We start from the raw sequence: 22,122 nt of genomic DNA, 5'->3' as shown, positions 1-22,122 counted from the left end.
GGTTGGTGGTGTACCTGGGGCTTCTGTTTAGGACTATGCTTCCTCCTCACCGTCACCCAGCCGCCCTCTTTCCCCAGCTGCTTGGGATCTGCCGGGGAATAGCTAGCGGGGCCTACGCTATCTTCGGCTGCACCAGCTACAGGGGCCTGGCTAGCTAAGGGTGAATGAAGGGTGCGATGCCGAGTCTCCAATTCAGTAATCCTGGCCTCCAGAGCTGCAAATATGCTACATTTGTTACAGATATCATTACTGCTAAAGGAGGCCGAGGAGTAACTAAACATCTGACACAATGAGCAAGAAAGTGCAGGAGGGACAGGTGAAGTAGCCATGGTGCTAACGAGTCGGCTACGAGCTAAGCTAAGCTAGCAAAACAGTACAGAGACAGTGAGTGAAAACTTTGGCTATAAATTAGGTAGTGAGTACACAGAAAGTGTGCTTCGGATGAAGCACGTGAAGATTATACTCTGAAAAAAGAATGTATTTAAAAGTTGTTAATTAAACTGCTAAGCAAATAAGCTACTCAGAAACACCACTGTGTTTGAGCAGGAACAGGAAGTGATACTCTACTACAGAGCGAGCGAACACCAAGTGACAGGGTAGGTAGCAGTAGGTTGTTTTCCTGACACCATGTCAGGGCTCTCACCTCTGCTCTGTAAGCAGACTCGTCTCCATCTGAAATGCAACGAATGATGGTAGTGTCACCTGCCCATCCAAAACCTTTATTTTGGTTTCCTTTTGAGGGTTTTTAACCAGTCAAAGGTGGACTTACTGATGTGTTTCAGATCATTGTCCTTTTGTATAACCCAAGTACCCAACTTCATGAGTTCATGTTCAGTTCATGTCCACTTCAGGACATGAACTGATTGCCGGCCATTCTCCTTCAGGATTTTCTGGTAGAGAGCAGAAGTCATGGTTCCATCAATTACAGCAAGGTGTCATGAAGCAAAGCAGTTCCAGACCATCACATAACACCACCATGTGTGACTGTTGCTATATGTTCTTTTTATGAAATGTTGTGTTAGTTTGATAAAAGATGTAACGGGATTCAAAGCTTCCAAAATGTTCATCTTTTGTCTTGTCAGTCAACAGAATATTTTCCCAAAAGTCTTCAGGATCATTAAGATGTTTTTTGGCACATATGAGAGGAGCCCTTGTGTTCTTTTTGGTCAATGGTAGTTTTTTCCTTGGACCTCTCCCATGGATGCCATTTTTGCCCAGACTTTTTCTTATTGTTGAATAATGAACTCTGATCTTAACTGAGACAAGTGAGGTCTGCAGTTCTTTAGATGCTGTTCTGGCTGTTCTCTTGTGACCTCCTTGATGAGTCGGCAGTGCGCTCTTAGAGTAATTTTGGTAGGCAGGCTGCTCCTGGGAAGGTTCAGCACTGTTTTAAGTCTTCTCCATTTGTGGATAATGACTCTCTGCAGTGCCAAAGCGATGGAAATGTCTTTGTAACCCTTCCCAGATGGATAGATGTCAATGACTTTGTTTCTCATATTGTTTTTGTAGATTGTGAAGCTCTTTGGCTTTTTGAGATCTTTTAGCCTTCTTCACTTTGTCAGACAGGTTCTCTTTAAGTGATTTCTTCATTCAGCAGGTCTGTAATAATCAGGTATGGGTGTGGCCAGTGAAACTGAACTCAGCTTTACAAAAACTGTTAATTGATGATTTAACAAGAGGGGGCAGTTACTATTTCACACTGGACCGGGTAGGTATGGATAGCTTATTTCCCTTAGTAAATTTTGTATTTACTCATATTATCTTTGTGTAATATGAAAACGTGTTTGATGATCTGAAACATGTGAGTGTGATAAATATGCAAAAAAATAAAATAAAAAAAACTAAGAAATTAGGAAGGGGGCAAATACTTTTTCACACCACTGCATGTGTTTTATGATCCAGGTGGGAGAGGGCAATATGCTGAGCTAATGCTATTGCATCATCTGTGGATCTTTCTGGCCTGTAGGTAAACTGAAACTGGTCGAGCAGGCATTGAAGATGTGATGTGAACTTTGACTATATGCTCAAAGCACTTCATAACAATGGGCGTAAGTGCTCTTGGGTGACAGTCACTGAGTCAGCTCACATTAGGTTTCTTCAGGACGGTGGTCCTCTTGAAGCATGAGGGGACTATAAACAAGAGAAAAGTCATCACTTTACCCAGCTGACTTATCTAATTATAGGCTAATCTCAAACCTTACTTTTACATTCTTTAAAGAGTACCAGAATGCTGAATCTGTTCATCTGGACATACTATTTTTAGTGATTTTTAGAAATGTTTCATCCCCAACTGGTGAATTCTTCAGTCTCAGCCTACTGCAGGTTTCCCCAACCTTATAAACAGTACATTTACATAATGACAGAAACTAGCATCAACAATGGGCTGTGAGGTCAGTTCCATGATCATTAGTATCCAATTTGTCATGACCATTGATCAGTGGCCATGAGAACTGATGAGGCCAGGGTGTATGTTTAAGAACAATTGTTTGGATGATCAATTTGGTCACCTATAACATCTCAACATTTCTGTCTTCTGTCCACAACCCATTTATATGCAGCTCCAAACACCACATCCAGAACCCTTTGGATTTTGTTGAGAAGGTGAGAGATCATATATGGCAGGCATCTTTGCACAGACTGGATCTAGGGTCCTGCCTGGTGTGGTAAACACCAGCCTCTACTGGTCTTGCACTTGGAGCCCTGATTAGTGCTTCATCCTACAAGGGTTTGTCCTTCCATGATGCTTCCTGCTCCACCTCCTCCTCCTGAGGTTTCAGCTGCTTGAACTATTTACTAAGCACCTAATCACTTGTGTTTATCTTCCTGATGCACTGATGATTAGGGATGGGTATCGTTTAGGTTTTATCCGATACCAGTACCAAACCGGTACTTTTGAAACGGTGCCGGTGCTTAAACGGTGCTTGAACCGGTGCTTAAAGAATGGAGAACACACACTTTGTCCAAAAACCTCTCATGTTTAGCTGTTTTTTTGTAAAAAGATAAGAATGTTAGCCGTTTCTGCAGCTATAGGGGATTTATGGCATTACTCTTGGCTGGAAGCAGTGCTTAAACAATGGAAAAAAACACAAACTTTATCCAAAAACCTCTCATGTTTAGCTGTTTCCCTCTTTTTCTTTGGTCATTTTAGCCTTTGGCCAGGGTGAAGGGAGTATCTGCCATCAAACAAGAAGACAGCCGCATGTAAATATGACGGTGTTTGCTAGTTCACCTTACGTGCATTAATTTTATAACGTGGTTAGCGTACTCAACGTAAATTACACACGAACAACAACAAGGCAACGAGTGTTGCCCAGCCATGACAGATGGTGTCATAAAGCAGCTGATTTCATGCAGGATAGGACCCAAACGCAAACTCACTAGGGTGAAATGTGAACTTAAAATACAGCTTTATTACTGAGCACAAAAAAGTCATACAAAACCGAAACTGGGAAAAATAACATGAACTATAATGGGAGCCCTAAATACATGAGGAAGGACACAGGGACACGCACATAGTAAGGAGGGAGGAAGCAACACAGGACTGAGGGAGACACTGACCTAAATACACAGAAGGATAAGAAGGAAGTGAGAACACACAAGGAACACAGTAACACGAATAACCATAACGAGACAGGGGGAGCAAAACTGAACAGAATGAACATGGAAACACAGGACCTTCACAATAAAATAGGAAAACTGCTCTTGACGAAGGCGGTCGCACTTTTCTCCTCTCCTCTATTATAATATATAATAATACATATAATATATATAATATAAAGGATTCCTAGAGCAAAATATGAAAAAAGAAATGCTTAAAAAATTAACCATCACACAGTCAAGAGTTAATAAAGCATAACTACAGTATATATTAAGTGCTAGATTAAGTAGTTTAGTCATCTCAGTATCACTGAAAGTGGAGTTTTTAAATTTAACAGAGTTTTAAGGATTTATCTATGGTCATGTTTTGAAACACTATTTTTAATAAAAACTACAACAATGGGTACCTTCCAACTGTCAGCCAGTCAGAATACAGAACTTTGTTATGTAACACACAATCTTTTTAAAAAAAAAAACGTAATTATAAGGACCTTCTGCCTGCCAGCCAATCAGAACACAGAATTGTTTTATGTAACACACACTATCTGACAAAAACCGTAATTATAGGGACCTTCCGGCTGTTAGCCAATCAGAAGCCTTAAAAAATACACGTTGTGTGAATATTCATGACCAGGTGCAGTACCCAAACCGGTCTACAGGGGAGCTGTGTTGATACACAGATTATACACAAAAGTTGGGTAATTGTGAATAGTAAGGACTTTTTTTCGATTTCGCTGAAATTTTGAATTTAGGCTTTTGACACCTATTTAAGCACCCTCACATCGAGTTTTCATTCCATGAATTGTGAGGACATCGGCCCTGTCCTCATAATTCCAAATGTCCGGACAGTGTGGCATGTATTCTTGTGAAATGTCCTCATAAACCACCTTTGCGCACACACACACACACACACACACACACACACACACACACACACACACACACACACAGCAAATCTGCATTTATTTGTCCCACAAGTGGGAAATCTGCATTGTCATTGCAAAAAAGTGGACAGTGCAAAACAAAAGCAGCTGAATAAAAACTGTACAAAGAGCACGGTATAGAAAGTGCACTATACAAACAATCTGGAAACATAAATATGACTCTCTCATGGTTGGCGGTTGGGGGAACAAAAGCAGGAGAACAATGGAGCTGAAGACCTGTGAAAATCTCAGCGGGGTGCCAAGAGGTGTTAGGGTCGGGGGGAATTTATGCAAATTTGTGCAGGCTAGTAAATCTAGTAGTAGGGACTGCACCAGGGAAAAAAGGCTCAGTAATTCTAGTGTTAATGATCAACACAAAAACACTGGGTCACTGGACCCAGGACCATGACAGTACCCCCACTCTAAGGGACGGCTCCTGACGGCCCAAAAACCAGAGTTGCACAGTTCCAAAATGTTCACAGAAAACACTGGAGCTCATGAAAACAGTTCACATTTTGTTCCAGGGGCCGGCCCGGAGGTCGACAGCACAGGAATCCAAAGCAAAACAGTTCAGGAGGTTGTTAGGTTCAATATTGAGGAGGGATACAGGAGGTAATCAACTTCAATAATAACAACACTGATCCGGCCGGGTGGAGTCAAACGATGATTTTAACGACACGCGTGGGGAGACCGCCGCTGTACGCAGACAGCGCCGATCACCGACTTACAGAGCATAAGCAGGTGTTTTATACCTCTCAGGGCTTAAATTTACTGACACCCCTTCAACGTCACTCAGATACAGTTCATACATAGGGTTCAAAACCACAATGATTTAACATTGTCTCCGTCTCCACGACAGATGCTTCCTGTCAGCCTTCTGACTTTCACTTCTCGTCTGGAAAACCAGACCCCCACCCTACAAGAAACTGTTCCTCTGTTTGCAGAGACAATTTTAGAGTTACAAGCAAACATGATTAACCTCTCACCTATAAATGAGTCTATCTAATGTGTGAGTGTGTGTGTGTGTCATCATGAAATGCACTCAGTTTCACCTCACCAGCTGAACCTTGTAACCTTTTCCACCAGACAGAAGGCCAGCACGTACACATTTCAGATTATAACAAGCATTCAAAAGCCTTTAAGATTATAGATTCAACTCAACAGTTTAGAGTGGTTATAACTGCACCTGTAATAAAGGCTAATTGGGTACCAATATGTTTAAACATCTGAATGCAATATCAATACTGCAGATTGTATTATTAATGCAATGGTAATGAGGATGATTAACAATAGCAGGAAAATATATCTCTAATTCCTCACACTCCCTCTCTTGGTGACCCTTTTTTAAAAAAATAGGGTCACCACACTTATTTGTGTCATTGCTCTGACCCTCTCTAGAAGTCCTCTGGCTCAGCAAATCAGACAACAACCTCATGTCATCTAGGTGGTCCAGTAATAAACGTCAGCTCCCACTCGAGAACGCTCCATGCATGAGATTAGGTTTTTCTGGGTCCCTCTCTTGTGGTTCGTCAGGTCTCGGGCCTCCAGGATCCTCGCCAGCCCTGTGGTCGCCGAGATCTCCTGCAAAGGAACAAAACACCTTTTCCTACGCCTCCCTAACTTATCATGTTTAGGACTCTTTATTCAAAAGCATGATCCTAATTATCTTCTGACTTATTAACTATTAGTTATACATATTCAACATTACTCATCTCAGTAATCATCATTTTAACACTCTTAAAGCGCTGCTTTCACGTCCCTGCATATGTTTCCTGTTGCTCGCTCTATTTTCCCTTATCTGATCATCAACATCCTGTACACAAACTGTCGCTGCTGCAAGTGCCTCCACTCTGACCTAAAAGTCACCTTTCACAATAGATCACAAGAAAATCATTATAAGCGCCTATTCTACTAAAAGATCAAAGAGAAAATAACCATTTTGATCAATTAAGTTTAAACATATAAGCAATTACTCATGCGTAAATTTCATCAAAGCTAAACGCTGCCTAAAAACAACTCCTGTGTGTTAACACTAACCTCATTTTAAAACTCATATTTCCTGTGTCATAACCTGTTGTTGATATAGCATCTTTATTTCATTTTGCTCCTCTATAAACTAAAGTTAACTTCTACAGTGGCCCCCTTTTGTTAATGGCCCGAATTATATCAACAAGTTTCTCCTCTTTCAGCCAGATTCAGTTATAAGCTTAATGAATTTCAGGTTTATGGATTCTATGTGTTTGTAAGCATGTGCGCCTTTCTATGCTCTAAGCCTCCCTCAATATATCAACCAAGACGTCGCGCTCAGTGAAGCTTACAATCTTCAATAGACTGAGCCACAACTCTTTAATAAGCACCAAAATGCAATGTGTAAAAATCATTTCTACGTATAAGCTCTCTCCTAAAAATAAATCTATGTAATATCTGTATGTGTAAGCCTACATTATAACCACTTCTTCTAGAAATCAAAAAGAAATCAAACATTTTCTACTCCTACAATCTTCACTAGTTTCCCCAAAGCATATCTTTTATTCCCACAGTTTCCCTTTAAGTTTTGTACACAGCTTCTTAAAAACACCGGCATTTTATCTTCTAAACAGGATTCAGTTCACTTTAATCCTCTAACCTTAACATAAAAATAACAATTTCTGCTTCAGTTTTACCATATCTAGATTATCAAAAACCCCAAAAGTTATAAAATGATCCTAAAACCTATTTCAAATTAAACCTTAAATTCCCCCTTTTTTGACACACATAATGTGTCAGACTAAAAATGCTTCACCCAAGCTTAGGAAATTAAAAAAAACTTAGTCATCCCAACTTTGGTCCAGTCACAAAAATTCACTCACATGCATTCACACCAGGTTTTTGCTGATAGTGGAGACTCCCACGCAAGTAATCAGATTCTCCAATCTCAGCAAAATGAGCTCATTCATTTGTCTTATTTTGTTTTTAAGAAAATAGTTCTTTATGCTTTTGGATTGGATTGAATCACTACAATCCTTTTAGACAGGGACTTACGACCCGATTAGGTCCCCACAGGTAGCCTTCTCCTCAGCCAGTTGTAATCTGGAAAGCCCACCTTATATTTGCTCTCCCAAGAATTTGTCAGCGCTGTTATTCACCGTTGCAGGCCTGCTTAGAACGAAAATGAGAAAAAGAGAGCTGATTATTAGCTCATCAAAACACAAAAAACAAAAAAAAACACCTGACAGGTTTTCTCTAAGTGCACTGTTACAAAAATAATGGGCCCCTCTTAGACATGTCCATGTTTACTAAAACTCCCTTTATTAAAAATAAAAAACAAAAACAACCCAAACCTAACTGACCGAATCAACCCATCACCACAAAAACTTCAAAAATCTTAAAAGTCTTGCCACCAGAGTCCTGACACTCCCAGGTCAACTGACATAATTTCACCTCCTCAATACACCGAAAATCTTGTGAAAACCACACAATTTGCACACAATGACCGCCCCCTTTAAGCACTTTAACATACGTAGATTCAGCATAAGATATAAACCCATTACAACAAAACCCATTACAACAAAACCTGTTACTTTATCATTATATTTCACCAAGTAATCCTCCTCAGTCACTGCTCTGTTTCCTCAATTGAAAGCCTCAGTCACACACAGACACACAGGAAGCTTCCTCGTCACCACTCACTCCAGTTAATTTGCATACTGAGTCATATCTCAAAAAGTTGCCGTAACAAGAGAAATACATGTTTAAACATTACCACATTATTGAATTACTTTCATTTTCTTTCTATACTAATCACTTGCTTTGATCAATCAGTATAAGAGCACTCCTAAGTCACTCTTATAAAACCTACTTTAATCACTTTTCTTTTCCTTTTCCCATAACTCACTCCCTCTGTCAAATAGCTTCTTTGAGTTATTCCTCATCTTCAAGCTCCAAGTGTATTTTATCAAACATTCACACCATTTTAACACTCATACAAGTAGCAAGCTGATTTTCATTGCATATGTTTGTGTTCTTAGCCAGGTTTAATCAATGTCTATGCATTAATCTTCATGAGCTTGTCCTTGTAAGGTTAATGCATTTTCTGCTTGTGTATGTGATTTTGCATGTGTTGCTTTTTGCAGTGTTTCAGACTCCTTCACAATTCTCCACTTAAACAGTCAGTTTTCTCTTTCCCCAATTTGCTAACCCAAATTTTGATTTCCCACCTGAACTAACAGCATCCCTGGTCCTCAGCCATAGGTCAGGGCTTGCTTGTGAGGTTCAGGAACACATGGCGCTGTGAACAATTCAACCAGAAACTTGCCTTAACATGTCCAGTGATGTTAACCTATAACTTTCTTCCGACCGCTGCATGTGGAAAATTGATCCAGGTCTGCTTTGCCCCTGAAAATAACACAACTGAGACATTTTCATTATTATCATGAGTGCTTAAACTACCCGTTTTTTTCTCTCTGGTCAGAAATACCAACTTATGTCATGTATGTAAGCATGTTCTTCATTGCATTTGTATTCATGTTAATGAAGTGTAAGCTGCTTCTTCATTGCATATGTGTGTTATAATCTGGTTTAATTCATGCATCTTTCCACTGAGTTCTGCATTCAAACTATCTGACTTCTGATTCTTTCCAAAAATAATTTCACATGTAACAATTTGTGTATGTGTGTTTTCTATTTTCTGTTTACCTCTTTGTTGTGATCTGGGGGACATCTCTAAACCATCATGAGTTCAGGCTTCAATTTCAACCCAATTATACCCTGTATTCTCGCAGTCGAACTCGTCTGGGCTTCACCTCTCACCGGTCTCCGTCCTCTTTTCACAGTGTCCTGTGTTGTCTTGAAATCTCCAGCAAACACAATCCCAAGTCAACTGTTTGCTGCTTCTCTGTTTGTTCTCCGTTGATCTTTTCAGTATTTTCCTTTTAGGTTAAGTCCCAGCATGGCAAAATATCACACTCAGTGCCCTGAGACAGTCATGTCACCCTGCTCTTACCAGCCTGCAGGTCACCGTGCATGTTTTCATCACGTGGTTTCTGCTTCTCTGTTGATACTTTCAGTCGTCTCTTTCAAGATTGCTCCAAGCATGGCAAATCTGAAAATCAGTGTCCAGTGCTTTCCCACAGTTCTTTATCCCACTGTTCAACTGCCCAGCCTGTAATTCGCAGTACATGTTGCATCACGTGCTTTCTTACATGCTGCTGCTGGTGTCGTCAGTCGTCGTCAGTATTAATGATTCAGTTGCACTGTCTTTTGCCTGCTGTTAATTCTTCAAGTCCACGATGTTCTGTCGGTCTTCATCAGGAGATTAACTGTCCTTTAAGCTTCTTCTCAGGATGGGGACAAAGTGAGAGGTCAAGCTGTAAAATTTAAAGCCAAAACCCTGGCCTGTTTTCCTCCGAATTCTGTTAATCTATCCTTTTGCCGCTGTACTCAAGGTTCCAGGTTGAGAGAAGTCCACCTCTTTGTTGACACACTAAAGCATACAATTAATATCCTTTTCATTTCTCTTCTTAAAACCTCCATTTGCTTCCTCTGCCTAGAGTTTAACTCGTCTGTTTCTCTCTCTGGGTGCTCACTTGTCACAGTGAGTTCCTTTTATGGGCATGCAGTTCCTGTCACACACACCATTTCCTGTCACACATGCAGCCATATTTTCTGTTCCTCTTTCCTATTTTACAGCCTAATCAAACTGTTTAGTTCTACTAAGTCTTGATCTAAAAACAATGCACCCTTATTTCACGCACACACTTTTAACTTTACTAAATTCTTTGCATTTGTCAGCATTCACATCAGTCTTCAGCATGCTCAACATTGCTCTTTTCAGACATCAGGAATCGTCTCACACCCACCGTCTTTTCTCTCCACTTTTCCGCTCTACTATCAACTTCCGTAGTGCTTTTCTTACTTATTATTTTTGTACAAATCACACCCAATCACTCAAAATCTGCTTCTCACAGCATTCACACTCTTAACCTGTGCCAGGAGTTGAGGAATATAACTCAAAATACACTTTCCTAAGAGTCTTTTAGACATGCTTTTCATAATCAGAAAGAGCAAGTCAAAGAAAAATTGAAACCTCTAATAATTCTCACAGCACACACAAGAAATTAAATTAAAAAATAAAACACACCACCATTTATTGCTGGAAAAAGGTTACTACTGAACGTAATATGTTATTCTTGAGTATATACAATGCACTCAATATATATCAAAACTTAGTCACAGATCACACATTCACAGCAATCAATTCGAACTCTATTTATACTCTCGTAATGAGCAAAACCAGCATCTTAGTTACAGGCATTTAGCAATATTTGCAAACAATAGTTATAAAGCTCAATAACACTCTAAACCGAAAGCAACAATCTCCATGCGCGTCACTGCTCCTCATTTGCATGTACACAGACACAGTCTAAAAATAGAAGTCAGCAGACAGTGCACTGTTGACCCAGAAACTCCTTTCACACTAAGATCCCTTATTTTATATTACACGACGTCTTATATTTACAACCACTGTCAGGCCTCACAGCTTTAGCGCCTAAACAATTTTGCCAAATTTAAGTTAACGGTCCAACCGATAAAGTCCAACTTTTTTGTAATCAATTAACCAGTATCTGTCCAACAGTTTCATCTCTAAAATCCATAACTCAATTTAAAAGTGTCCAACACCCAAGGTCCAACCTTTGCTGCCCAAAAAAGCGCAAATACCATTCCAAACGGTCAGGAGACTCAAACTCCTAGCTATTTTGGAGGTTCCCAAGTTCTCCCCGGTTGCCAACCGTACTATCCCTATTCGCCGATAGGTCAAGGCCGAGCGTCCTTGGCCAGGAGGGAGCATCACCTCCAAGAAATGCGCCTCCTAGTGGTCCAACCACCGTCCTTCAAAAATGTATAATACTTTGAAACAACAATCAGCACCCAAAACAAGTGTATGACTGACCCAGGTCCAACCTGTCTGACCAATTTGGGACTCAAACCCATAAAATGACCAAATTCCCTACTTTCCTACTTGGGACTTTAACGCTTTAGGGACTTTAACCCTTTCACTGTTTTCCTTTTTTCCTTTCTTTAAGGGACTTTAACCCATTCAAACTTCAACTTTCAACTCTCATGAGATTTTCACCAAAATCAAAACAGACACCCACCAGTAATTTCAGTGAGTAGACTTTACTTTTTTCATGTCCAATTTGGGAGAGAAGAAAAAGAGAACAAGCAAAAAGAGAGAAACATAGTAAACACAACACCACTGCAATAACCTAGATAAGTGTAAGTAACAGTAAATACTAAATATTGAGTGTTATTGAGCAGCACGTAAGACCGACAGTGCACAATGTGCTTCGAGGTATTAGCCAAGAAAGTTGTAGTGATAGTTTGTGTGTATGAGCGCCCATGTGTACACCTGTGTGGATGAACACGCTTGTATTTAAAAGGTTTCTCCATGTAACAATCTGCCAGAGGGTGTCGGGAGCCATAACCCTGCCCCCCACGGCATGAAGCAGGCATGGAGGAGATCCAGGCCTCAGACAAAGTGAATCATGTTTGTGGAAAAGTCAGATTGAGAGAAGATGATAAGGTATGGCTGGACATTGGTTAACTTGATGTCACCAAAAGATGTGACATCCAGAAGGGGGTGTGGGCAGGTATAAAAGTGTTGTGAAGAAGAGATGCAGGGCTCCTCCCTTTGTCTCCTCCAAGATTAGTTCAAAAGATTGGAAAAGTTGGAAATTCCAGCAGAGACACCAGTGGGATCAATTGCTGCCCAAACTGTGAACTTACAAGTTGGTTATGTATTTTTGGTTGTTTTTTTTTTCTCCAATAATTTTTGATGTGTTGGATTATAAATTCAGCACTTGGAACCATAAACCAACAGATTATAAAAACTGTGGGAAATAAACTGAAACGGGAATATTAGTAGGGCAAAAGAAAGGGGTGGTCATGGTAGGGTAAGCATGTAACAAAAAATCTATACACATAAAACACGCACACACACACACATGCACATACAGTGACATTTTATACCTTCTCCAGAATATATCGTAATTATAATAATCCATAATTGTGTGGATATGCATATTAGATAGTTTTTAGTGAAATATAAGCCCACCAGAAAGGCAGGGAAAAGCCCTGTAACTTACTTTAAATATGTTCTCTAAAACAGTGAACAGAGCTGCAGACCCATGACACCCTTACCCACCCTTACAGTTAGCTAGCAGCTAATGACCAGCACTACTTGTGCTGTTACACACACAGCATGCTTGTTTGCTTCAATTCATCTGTTGCCCAAAGACAACTTAACCATGTGTACATAATAACCTAATACTTCTGTGTGCTATAGAGCTCGTTCCCGGCTTGTAACCAGCGCGCTCTCCTGTCAAGGGTGAGCATTGGTTAATGATCATCATGTGACTGATGTAAGTCAGATCCTTTTATTTTGCAACATTGTCATTAATAGTTAAATATTATTGAGAGGCACAAGCAGGACTCCACACGCACACATTAAAAAATATAAGAATGCCTCAGCAAAAAGGCACTTGGTGCACCCATCAGGAAAGGGGCAGATGCTCATGACGTGTTTTATATAGAATTATAACTTCTTTCAATTAAATTCACAATATGGCAAAATGTGACAAGCTAGTATAACAAGGGAAAGAACAAAGAAAAGTTGCCAAAAAAAAATACCACAAGGACATTCATCTCATAAGAAAAGAAACATCTACTAAACATTGCAAGCAAGTAGGAACCACAGGATGCTGGAAAGCTGTCTCAGAGATGGAGAGATAAACACTCCTGTCTCATCTATTCCCTGCTTCTGTTTTCATGTTAGTGTGAAGTGTGGTTTTTTGTTTGTTTGTTTTTGTGGGGTTTGTGTGTGTATATGTCTGTATTTTTGTATTTAAGATATTTCTGTTTTGCTTAATTTTCTTTAGTATAACTTTGAATAAACAATACCAAAGAACAGTGTCTTAAAATCAGTCAGTTATCTTGATGAACAAATGGCCTGTATAGCACTTTACTCAGTCCCTAAGGACCCCAAAGCGCTTTACACTACATTCAGTCATTCACACACAGGTGATGGCAGCTACATTGTAGCCACAGCTGCCCTGGGGTGCACTGACAGAGGTGAGGCTGCCGGACACTGGCGCCACCGGGCCCTCTGACCACCACCAGTAGGCAAACATGGGGTTAGTATCTTGCCCAAGGATATTTGGCATGCAGCCAGGAAGCAGGCGGGGCTCGAACCACCGACCTTCTGATTAGTGGCTGACCTGCTCTGCCACCTGAGCTACAGCCACCCTACAGAATGAACAATTCTCATTCTCCGTGTGATGAATTAATTCATTTAGTCATTTTTACATTTTCTGTGATTTTTTTACTTAGAAACTGCATTCTTCCATGTTTACTAAAAATCCTCCATATTAACCAAGGAATTAAAAAAAAGTTTTTTAATAAGATGCCACCTGCAAGAATTACTTAAAAAAATGACAGGGTAAAAACATCATATAGAAGATTTTATAACAACTGATAAAAGTGAACATTAAAGAAAAAACCCACAAAGATGTTTCCTTTAGAAAATAAAAATACAAGGTTAAACATTTTCCTGTAAATAAGAATTTAAATTTAAATCAAATATCTGCTGATTGTAAATTGTTTATGAATCAACCTTAAAATCAGTCAGGCAAACCACAGATTCTGTTGTGCTCGTATGTAAAAATAATGTAGTACAGACTCTCCTTTAATGCACCAGCAGTTACATCTGCATTCTTGTACTCCAAACATGTAGCATTTTGTGCTGAAATATTACAAATTGCATTAAATGCACGGAAAATCATTTGTCCATGTAGCTGAAATCTGACAATAATTTTAATCAGCTCATAAAACGCTGCAGGAAGAGTCATTCAGAAGTTTTTCTATGAACTCTGTAATCTCCTTTTCATGAATTTTCTGCAGGTTTTATTTTTCATCCTCGATGTTTGCAATCTTCATTTGGTCCTCGTGTTTTGTCAGCAAATATCTGATTTTTGTCAGATTTCCTCTCTTCTTAGACAGACATACTTATATTTATTTATTACTAAATATTTCTAATTACAGCAAGCATGCAAATATCTAATAAGCTTCTTCTTTTGTTTAATACACTGGTGCCTGCAATAATCTAAATAAAATATACAAAAAAATTAAACAGCGTTTCAAATATTTTGTAAAACCTTAAGTTACATGGCAGCAATTCATCCTACTTGCATCATTGACATCATTGACTCATATAAGTTACAAAATGAAACACAATCCTGAAAATATAAAAGATAAATCAAGAATTCCATCTGTAATTGCAAAATGTTTACAAACTGACCGTAAAATATATCTCTTCATCTCAACTTTTAATGTACAGAAAATATTTTATTCATCCAGCTGAGCTCTGTTACAAAAAGTAGAAAAGAAATCTCATGAAATGCTGCAGGAAGATGTTGTCTCAACTTCATCCAGAAGTTTTTGTATTAGTTCACTTATTTCAGTTTCATGGATTTTCTGCAGGTTTTCTTTTTCTTCCTGATTTTTTTCATTCTTCATTTGGTCCTCATGTTTTATCAGCAACTCTTTGATTTTTTCCACATTCCCTCTCTTCTTGGAAAGACACTTCACCACATCACTGATGTCTCCAAGATGCTTTTCTCTCTTTTGTTTTTCAGTGTGCTCAGCCAGAGCCTTTAACAGGTCATACTTCTCATCTTTGTCTTTAATCTTCTTCTCGTGCTCCTCCTTCTGAGCTGCGAACTCTTTGTTGTGTTTCTCTTTGAAATCATTTAACTCTTCAGCTTTCTTTCTGGCCTCATCTTCATACATCTTCTTCAGCTTTTCCACATGTATTTTATAGTTTTCCTCCAGCTGATTTCGTTGTTTCTTCTCCTCTTCTCTCCTCTTTTTGTCTTCTTCTTTTCTTTTCTTTTCATGTTTTTCTTTTTCCTGCTGTATTTTTTCTTTCTCTTCTTTCAGTCGTTTTTCCTCCTCCTGTCGTCTCTGTTCATCTTCTTGTTTTCGTTTCTCTCTTTCTTCTCTTCGTTCTTTCTCCCAGGCTTCCTGTTTTCTTTTCATCTCTTCTCTGCTCTCTTTCAGCTTTCTGTCCACATTTTTCTTTTCCTCTTTTTCTGACTGAATTTGTTTGTCCAACATTTCAAGCTGCATTTTAAACTCCTGCCTACATCTTTCTTCTTTCTGTTCCCGTTTCCTGTTCTCTTTTTCTCTTGTTTTCTGTTCTTTCTTTCTCTTCTGTTCATGCTCCTTTTTCACATTTTCTTCCATCTCTTTGATTTTCAGCTCTGCTTTCTGCTGTATTTTTTCCTTCTCTTCTTTCAGTCGTTTTTCCTCCTCCTGTCGTCTCTGTTCATCTTCTTCTTTTTGTTTCTCTCTTTCTTCTCTTCGTTCTTTCTCCCAGGCTTCTTGTTTCTTTTTCATCTCTTCTCTGTTCTCTTCCAGCTTTTCATCAATTCTTTTCTTTTCCTCTTTTTCTGACTGAATTTGTTTGTCCAACATTTCAAGCTGTATTTTAAACTGCTGCCTACATCTTTCTTCTTCCTCTTCCCGTTTCCTGTTCTCTTTTTCTCTTGTTTTCTGTTCTTTCGTTCTCTTCTCTTCATGCTCCTTTTTCATATTTTCTTCCATCTCTTTGATTTTCTGGTCTGTTTCCTGCTGCATTTTTTCTTTCTCTTCTTTCAGTCGTCTTTCCTCCTCCTGTCGTCTCTGTTCATCTTCTTCTTTTTGTTTCTCTCTTTCTTCTCTTCGTTCTTTCTCCCAGGCTTCTTGTTTCTTTTTCATCTCTTTTCTGCTCTCTTCCAGCTTTCTGTCCACACTTTTCTTTTCCTCTTTTTCTGACTGAATTTGTTTGTCCAATATTTCAAGCTGCATTTTAAAATCCTGCCTACGTTTTTCTTCCTCCTCTTCCCGTTTCCTGTTCTCTTCTTCTCTTATTTCCTGTTCTTTCTTCCTCTCCTCACGCTCCTTATTTAGATATTCCTCCATCTCCTTGAGTTTCTGGTCTCTTTCCCGCTGTAATATTTTCTTCTCGTCTTCCAATCTTTTTTTGATGGCTTCCTTTTCTTTCTCATGTTTTCTTTCTAGCTCCTCTCTCTCTCTCTTCATTTCTTCTTCCTTCTCCTTCAGGATTCTCTCCATTTCCTTCTTTATCGCTGCTTCAGCTTCTTCCAGCATCTCATTGGTGAAGCAGTTTCCTCCATTGTCCTTCACCATGGTGTCAATCTTTGTTAGAAGCTCACTGACTTGTTGGTGGTTCTTTTTGTCTGCATTATTGAACACATGGTATCTTCGTCCACAGTCAGCAATCAGCTTCTTAAACGAATCATCACATTCACTTTTAATATAATCTTCAGTGGATATTTTGCCACGTTGTAGTGAATCTCCACCAGTTAAAAGAACGATGGTGAACTTTTCTGAATTCGGCCCAAAACCTGCCTTTATGAGTTTTAATGTCTCCTTCTCCTCTGGTGTGAGACGACCAATTTTTAACACCAGCAGGAAGACGTGTGGTCCTGGAGCCAGAAGATTGACGCATTTCACCATCTCCTCATGAACTTCTTCATGTGACAGAGCTGTGTCAAACAGACCAGGAGTGTCGACCACAACAACCGGACGGCCGTCCACCTCACCGTGTACTTTCTGACACTGTTTGGTGACTGATGTTTGACTTGGCATTTCTTTAAATACTTCCCTTCCTAGAATGGTGTTTCCTGATGAGCTCTTTCCGTTGCCGGTCTTTCCTATCAGCACAATCCTGAGAGACTCCGTGTTCTGCTTCTCTTCATCACCTGTAAACACATGATTTTCTTTAAATGTGAACAGTTTATAAAGTAGATGTAATAATATAATGTCGAACATGATTAATGATTTTAAATAAAAACATTCAATTACTTACGAGTGACCATATTTTTAGTTATCAGATCAATCTGGGCTCGAGCAAATGTTACAGCTGTGTAGCAGCATGGTTTGTTTGTACATCTCATCTGCTCCACAGTGTCCAACAACTTGGGGATCTGCTCTTTATCCTTGATGTTAACAATAACATGCCTTTGTCCATAACGTCGACAGATCTCGTGGATATTTGGGTCTTTGCTTACAAAGTTAAGAACAGCTGGATCTGACAGATCTGAGTCCACAGTGAACAGAATCATGGTGAAGTCATTGACTCGAGAGCTGAATGTGTTCTGGATGGTCTCTAACTCTTCCTTGTCTTCATCAGTGAGGGGAGCCACAGGTAGGACCAGGATGAAGGCATGGACACCCTCAGGATCACAGAGGGAGATACACCTGAGTGATTCCTCCATGACTGCCTTCTGAGGTTCTCCATACAAGGCAGGCAGCTCCACCAGAGAAACCCAACGTCCACACACCTCTCCCTGATGTTTAACACACTCTGATGAGTTGGAGGCTGAATGAAGCTCAGTCTGACCTAAAAGGGCCTTGGCTGCTGACGTCTTCCCTGCTCCTCTCCTCCCACACAGAACCAGGTTTAAAGATGGTTTGATGAGTTCTGATTCTATTCTTCTGATCTTTTCAGGTGGTTCTTTTATGTCTTCAGACTTTGGTCTAATGGTCTCTTCAGTGACTGTGAGGAATTTTCCTTTGTTCTCATGCACGATGTTCTCAATCTTCTCCATCAACTGTTGATGATCATTTTCAAACATGTTGTAGTGTCTACCTTCACAATCTCTAAGTAGAGAATTAACTGAACCTCCCATCTCCTCCTCACCTGTGATGATGACCATTGAGTGTTTAAAGGCATCTCCATTAAACACACTCAGGGTCAAACTGAGAGTTTTTCTGCTCTGCACAGTGAAATCAGAAGGTTTCACCATCAGCAGCAGAACATTTGGTCCAGGAGGACAGAGACTCACACAGCTCTTCATCTCTTCTCTCGCTGCTTTCAGAGACAGATTTAAGAAGTCGGGAGTTTTCACTACTGTTAAAGGTTTTCCTCTCCACTCTCCATCAAAAACTTGTCTGTCTGGAGAAAAACTTGAAAAATCGTAATTTTTCCTCACAATAAAGTTACAGAGTTCTGTCTTCTTTGCTGAGTTTCCTCCAAACAGCAACATGCAGAGTCTACGTCCTGTAAAGGAGCAAAGATACAAACAGGAAATTACTCTCAGACTGTCTGACTGATCCTAAAAGCCTTTTGGTCTTTCTTCCCTTTTTTCATCTTCAATAAATGCTGCTTCATGTTTTTGGTGGATAGTTCCTTCTGAGCACTTTTTAGAAAGTGTCTTTATGTTAAAATATCTACAGATAGAGTTTGGGTTTTTTACTTACCAACAGGCTGAGGATAATTCAAAGTAACAGGAGCTTCTTTTCTTTGCTCAACGCTGGTGTGCTGACAGATCACATGTGTTCCATTGTTCATTTCTACAATGCGTTCCATGTTTTCTAGTAACTCCCAAATGTTGAGGTTTTCAAGCTGCAGTGACTTGTTATTACATCGTCTGATCATTTCCTGTATAGGTGTATGATACATGACACTATGCCCTAAACCCAGATGCCTCACTCTAGGTGGTGATATCAGAACCAGTGAATGATCAAAGGAATGATCACTGAAGAAGTTCAGGACTCTGCAGAGTCTCGTTTTTTGATGCTCAGTGAAGTCCTTAGGCTGTAGAACCAGCAGGAACACATGAGGTCCAGGATCAGAGAGCCTCACACAGTTTTTCACATGTTCCTTTAATTTGTCCTCTGAGATTTTTAGATGAAGCAGATCTGGAGTGTTGATGAGAAATATTTCTTTCCCTTGAACGTGTCCACTGACTCTCACGCATCGGTTCAGTTCTTCCTCAGGGTTGAACTTGTTCTCTCCCAGTATAAAGTTTCCCACTGAGCTCCTCTCAGACCAGCTGTTCCCCAGCAGGACAGCTCTGAGCTCAGACACTGAAATGACACCAAACACAAACACTGAACAAAGTTAATACAAGCAGAAACAACATTACATCATAGGTTGTAATTTATTTTTAATAAGTTTTCCCCTGTAACCGTTGAGTTTTAATCATTGAAAATTATTGAAAATTTGTTCTCTTGTTAAAATATGTGTTATTTTTTCTAGTATTTATGGACCATTACTGAACCATTGATATATATTCATATATGAGAATACTACATAAAGTTTGAGAGTTGACCTCTGTTAAAAGCTCAGTTTTACATCCACAATGTCAGAATCTGAAGACCAATTTTTTTTTCTTGTTTGGCACAATTTTATTTCTATAATCTCTTTTGATCATCATTGTCACAGAATGCATCAGTTTCAATAAATTGCACCAACTTCATGTCTGTGGCATAGAGCTACATAAACAGTGGTATCCTGAATGTTTGATCTGTTAACATGAAGTTAAGGAGACATTTGCTGTAACCTCTCCCAGAAATGACCCCCAAAAGTTTACATAAAATAGTTTTTTTTAATTGCCCAGTTAAAGTTAGCATTAAACATAATCTTTTCTTTAAAAACTCACTGTGGGGTGGCAGAAGTTCGAAGCTCTTCCTGCGACGTCTGTGAAAAGTGTCTTGTGGTCCTGCATAGATAAAGAAATACATAACTCTTCTTTCATTATTATTAGTAGTAGTTTATGCACTGAGACATGTGTTATCCTGCAATGACTACATCAGATGGAACAAAGCACTTTTAATGTCAACGGCTGACTGCATGAACAGATCACATTAGTTCTGGGAAAGATTATTAAACATGACTTTTAATTTTCAGAAAATACATTATGTCAAATGTGATTGGTTAAACACATTGTTAAAGCATATTACATGCAACACAGCATCCTGGTTCAGCAAAGACACTCAGATTAGACCTGCTGTACCATATTAACCTGTAGTCGCATCGTTTATCCTCTAATAATCACTTTTTCTTCATTTTTTTCACATTTCTCCAAACAGGAGAAACCAAGAAACAATTAAATTACTGTCAGAAAGTGCTTGTAGGGGGAGGTAACTCACAGGTACTGCATGTAAGTGTGACAAACTAAGACTCACCATATGCTGCTGCCATGCTGTCATTGAGCTGCAGAACTCACTGACTGTGGAGTTAAAAAGAAAAAACAACAATGACAGAGAAAACTGTTTGTTTTTCATGTTGGAACCTCTGACATCGAAGGAGTTTTGCACAGACGGTGCTGGATACAGACACTTGGATGGTTTTATGTAAATATTCACAACAAAGCGAACAAAAACTAGTCTTCAGAAGCATGACTGCCTGTAAAAGATGGCAGAAAGTCCCTTTCAGACTGTTGTTCACTTTAAGGTGAATGAAAGTACTCTCAATGAATCATATTCGGTTCTTCCAAATGAACTCTCCTTATTTGAGTCAAGAATAAAGTTGGGGGGGTTCAAACTGAAATCCAAAACTTTTCCGTTTGAGTGTCTAGTGACGATCATCCACCCTTATTTCAGCATTTACTTAGTGGGTTATTCTCAGTTTCATTTGGCCATGTTGCTATCACTAGTTACAAAGAAACCTGATCTCTATCTAATATTACAGACTATCTGCAGGTTAAAGATATGACTGTTTTTCAGCAATAAATACTTAATTTGTCAGTGTCTCGAAAAACTCATTTAAAGGATTTGCACATGTCATCATATACCCAACACATATAAGTTCTAGAGTCTTGCTAATGACCTACTAATGTTCTTCAGGTGTGTTGCAGCAGAGAGACATTTAAAAGTTTCAGGACACATCCGGGCCTGCGTGCGCTGGTCTCCTTGATTCCCGTCAGCATCAGAAGGGAATAAGCGTCGAAGGCATTTGGAAAGGGAGGGGGGGATGAGTGTGTGGATGTCAGTGTATATGTATGTGTGTGCATGTCCAGAGTTCAGCTGAGACAGTGTCCTTCGCCCTGCCAGGCTAAGTAAACAGTCTTCCAGCCAACCCAGGTGGCCTTGCATGGAACGGGAAGGAACAGTCTAAACACAGTCGTTATCAGGGTGTTGTTGTTCAGCTCCGGCCTTGCAGCTGGTGCCAAAGGGGTCTCCGCATAAGTGATGGTGGTTTTTACTTTAGTGCGAACAGCTCATATGAATTTCAAAGCAGTTCTACAGTCCAACACTGGTCTCTCAATCTCCCGTTGGAGAGCCGCGAGCTTCGCCATACTTGTTCTGTGATGTTGTCATTTCTTGTGCTCAAGGAGCCGATTCTGAGAACTCACGGCAGTGTGCCTCCCCGAGATGTAATCCAATTTGCGCCCAGAGATGTTATTCCGAGCTAGCCCTTCAGAGATGTATCCAGTCTGCAGTCAGAGATCTTATTCTGAGTATTCACAGCAGCCGTAGCCTCTCCAAGATTTTATCTGTGCTGCACTCAATGAGCCCATTTTGAGAAACTCACGCCTCGTCCCATCGTTTCAATCCCAGCGGGCAGCCTTGTGGGGGTTTGAACAGCCGGTTCCGCTTCCTTAATTCTTTGATAAGTCAGGGCCAAGCCAGCTCCGATCAGCAAGAACCCTGTTACCATGGTTCAGAATAGGTAGATATCTTCAGCACTCAGGCTCACCCAAACCCAGACTTCTCATTGAGAAAGGGCTGTCAATTGCATTTAGGGACCAGTTGATCCAATCCATAATTCCTCTTT

The 22,122-nt window shown here is 39.8% G+C and overlaps 3 protein-coding genes across 3 annotated transcripts; all 3 read right to left on the bottom strand.

Annotated features, from left to right (window-relative positions):
* Window positions 1–14,945: 14,945 nt before the first annotated feature.
* LOC148094765 (uncharacterized) lies at window positions 14,946–17,336 on the bottom strand. The gene is made up of 2 exons (XM_087837132.1): window positions 16,417–17,336; window positions 14,946–15,696 (listed from the first exon to the last, which is right to left on the bottom strand). The coding sequence occupies exons 1-2, from the start codon at window positions 17,205–17,207 to the stop codon at window positions 14,946–14,948; spliced, it is 1,542 nt and encodes a 513-aa protein (XP_087693258.1). The 5' UTR covers window positions 17,208–17,336.
* Window positions 17,337–17,419: 83 nt separating this feature from the next.
* LOC148094764 (GTPase IMAP family member 4-like) lies at window positions 17,420–18,418 on the bottom strand. The gene has a single exon (XM_087837124.1). It carries the CDS (start codon window positions 18,416–18,418, stop codon window positions 17,420–17,422), a length of 999 nt encoding a protein of 332 aa, XP_087693250.1.
* A 395-nt stretch (window positions 18,419–18,813) lies between these two features.
* LOC148094763 (GTPase IMAP family member 2-like) lies at window positions 18,814–20,087 on the bottom strand. Its single transcript, XM_087837133.1, has 2 exons — window positions 20,006–20,087; window positions 18,814–19,430 (listed from the first exon to the last, which is right to left on the bottom strand). Exons 1-2 carry the CDS (start codon window positions 20,085–20,087, stop codon window positions 18,814–18,816), a joined length of 699 nt encoding a protein of 232 aa, XP_087693259.1.
* Window positions 20,088–22,122: the final 2,035 nt, after the last annotated feature.

The sequence above is a fragment of the Neolamprologus brichardi genome, unplaced genomic scaffold (genome assembly GCF_056152115.1).
Source record: "Neolamprologus brichardi isolate AB-2024 unplaced genomic scaffold, ASM5615211v1 NODE_ptg000008l+_length_2720982_cov_1, whole genome shotgun sequence".
NCBI classification, from domain to species: domain Eukaryota; kingdom Metazoa; phylum Chordata; class Actinopteri; order Cichliformes; family Cichlidae; genus Neolamprologus; species Neolamprologus brichardi.
The sequence above is the reverse complement of the archived record's forward strand: the minus strand, read 5'-3'. Positions and strand labels throughout refer to the sequence as shown.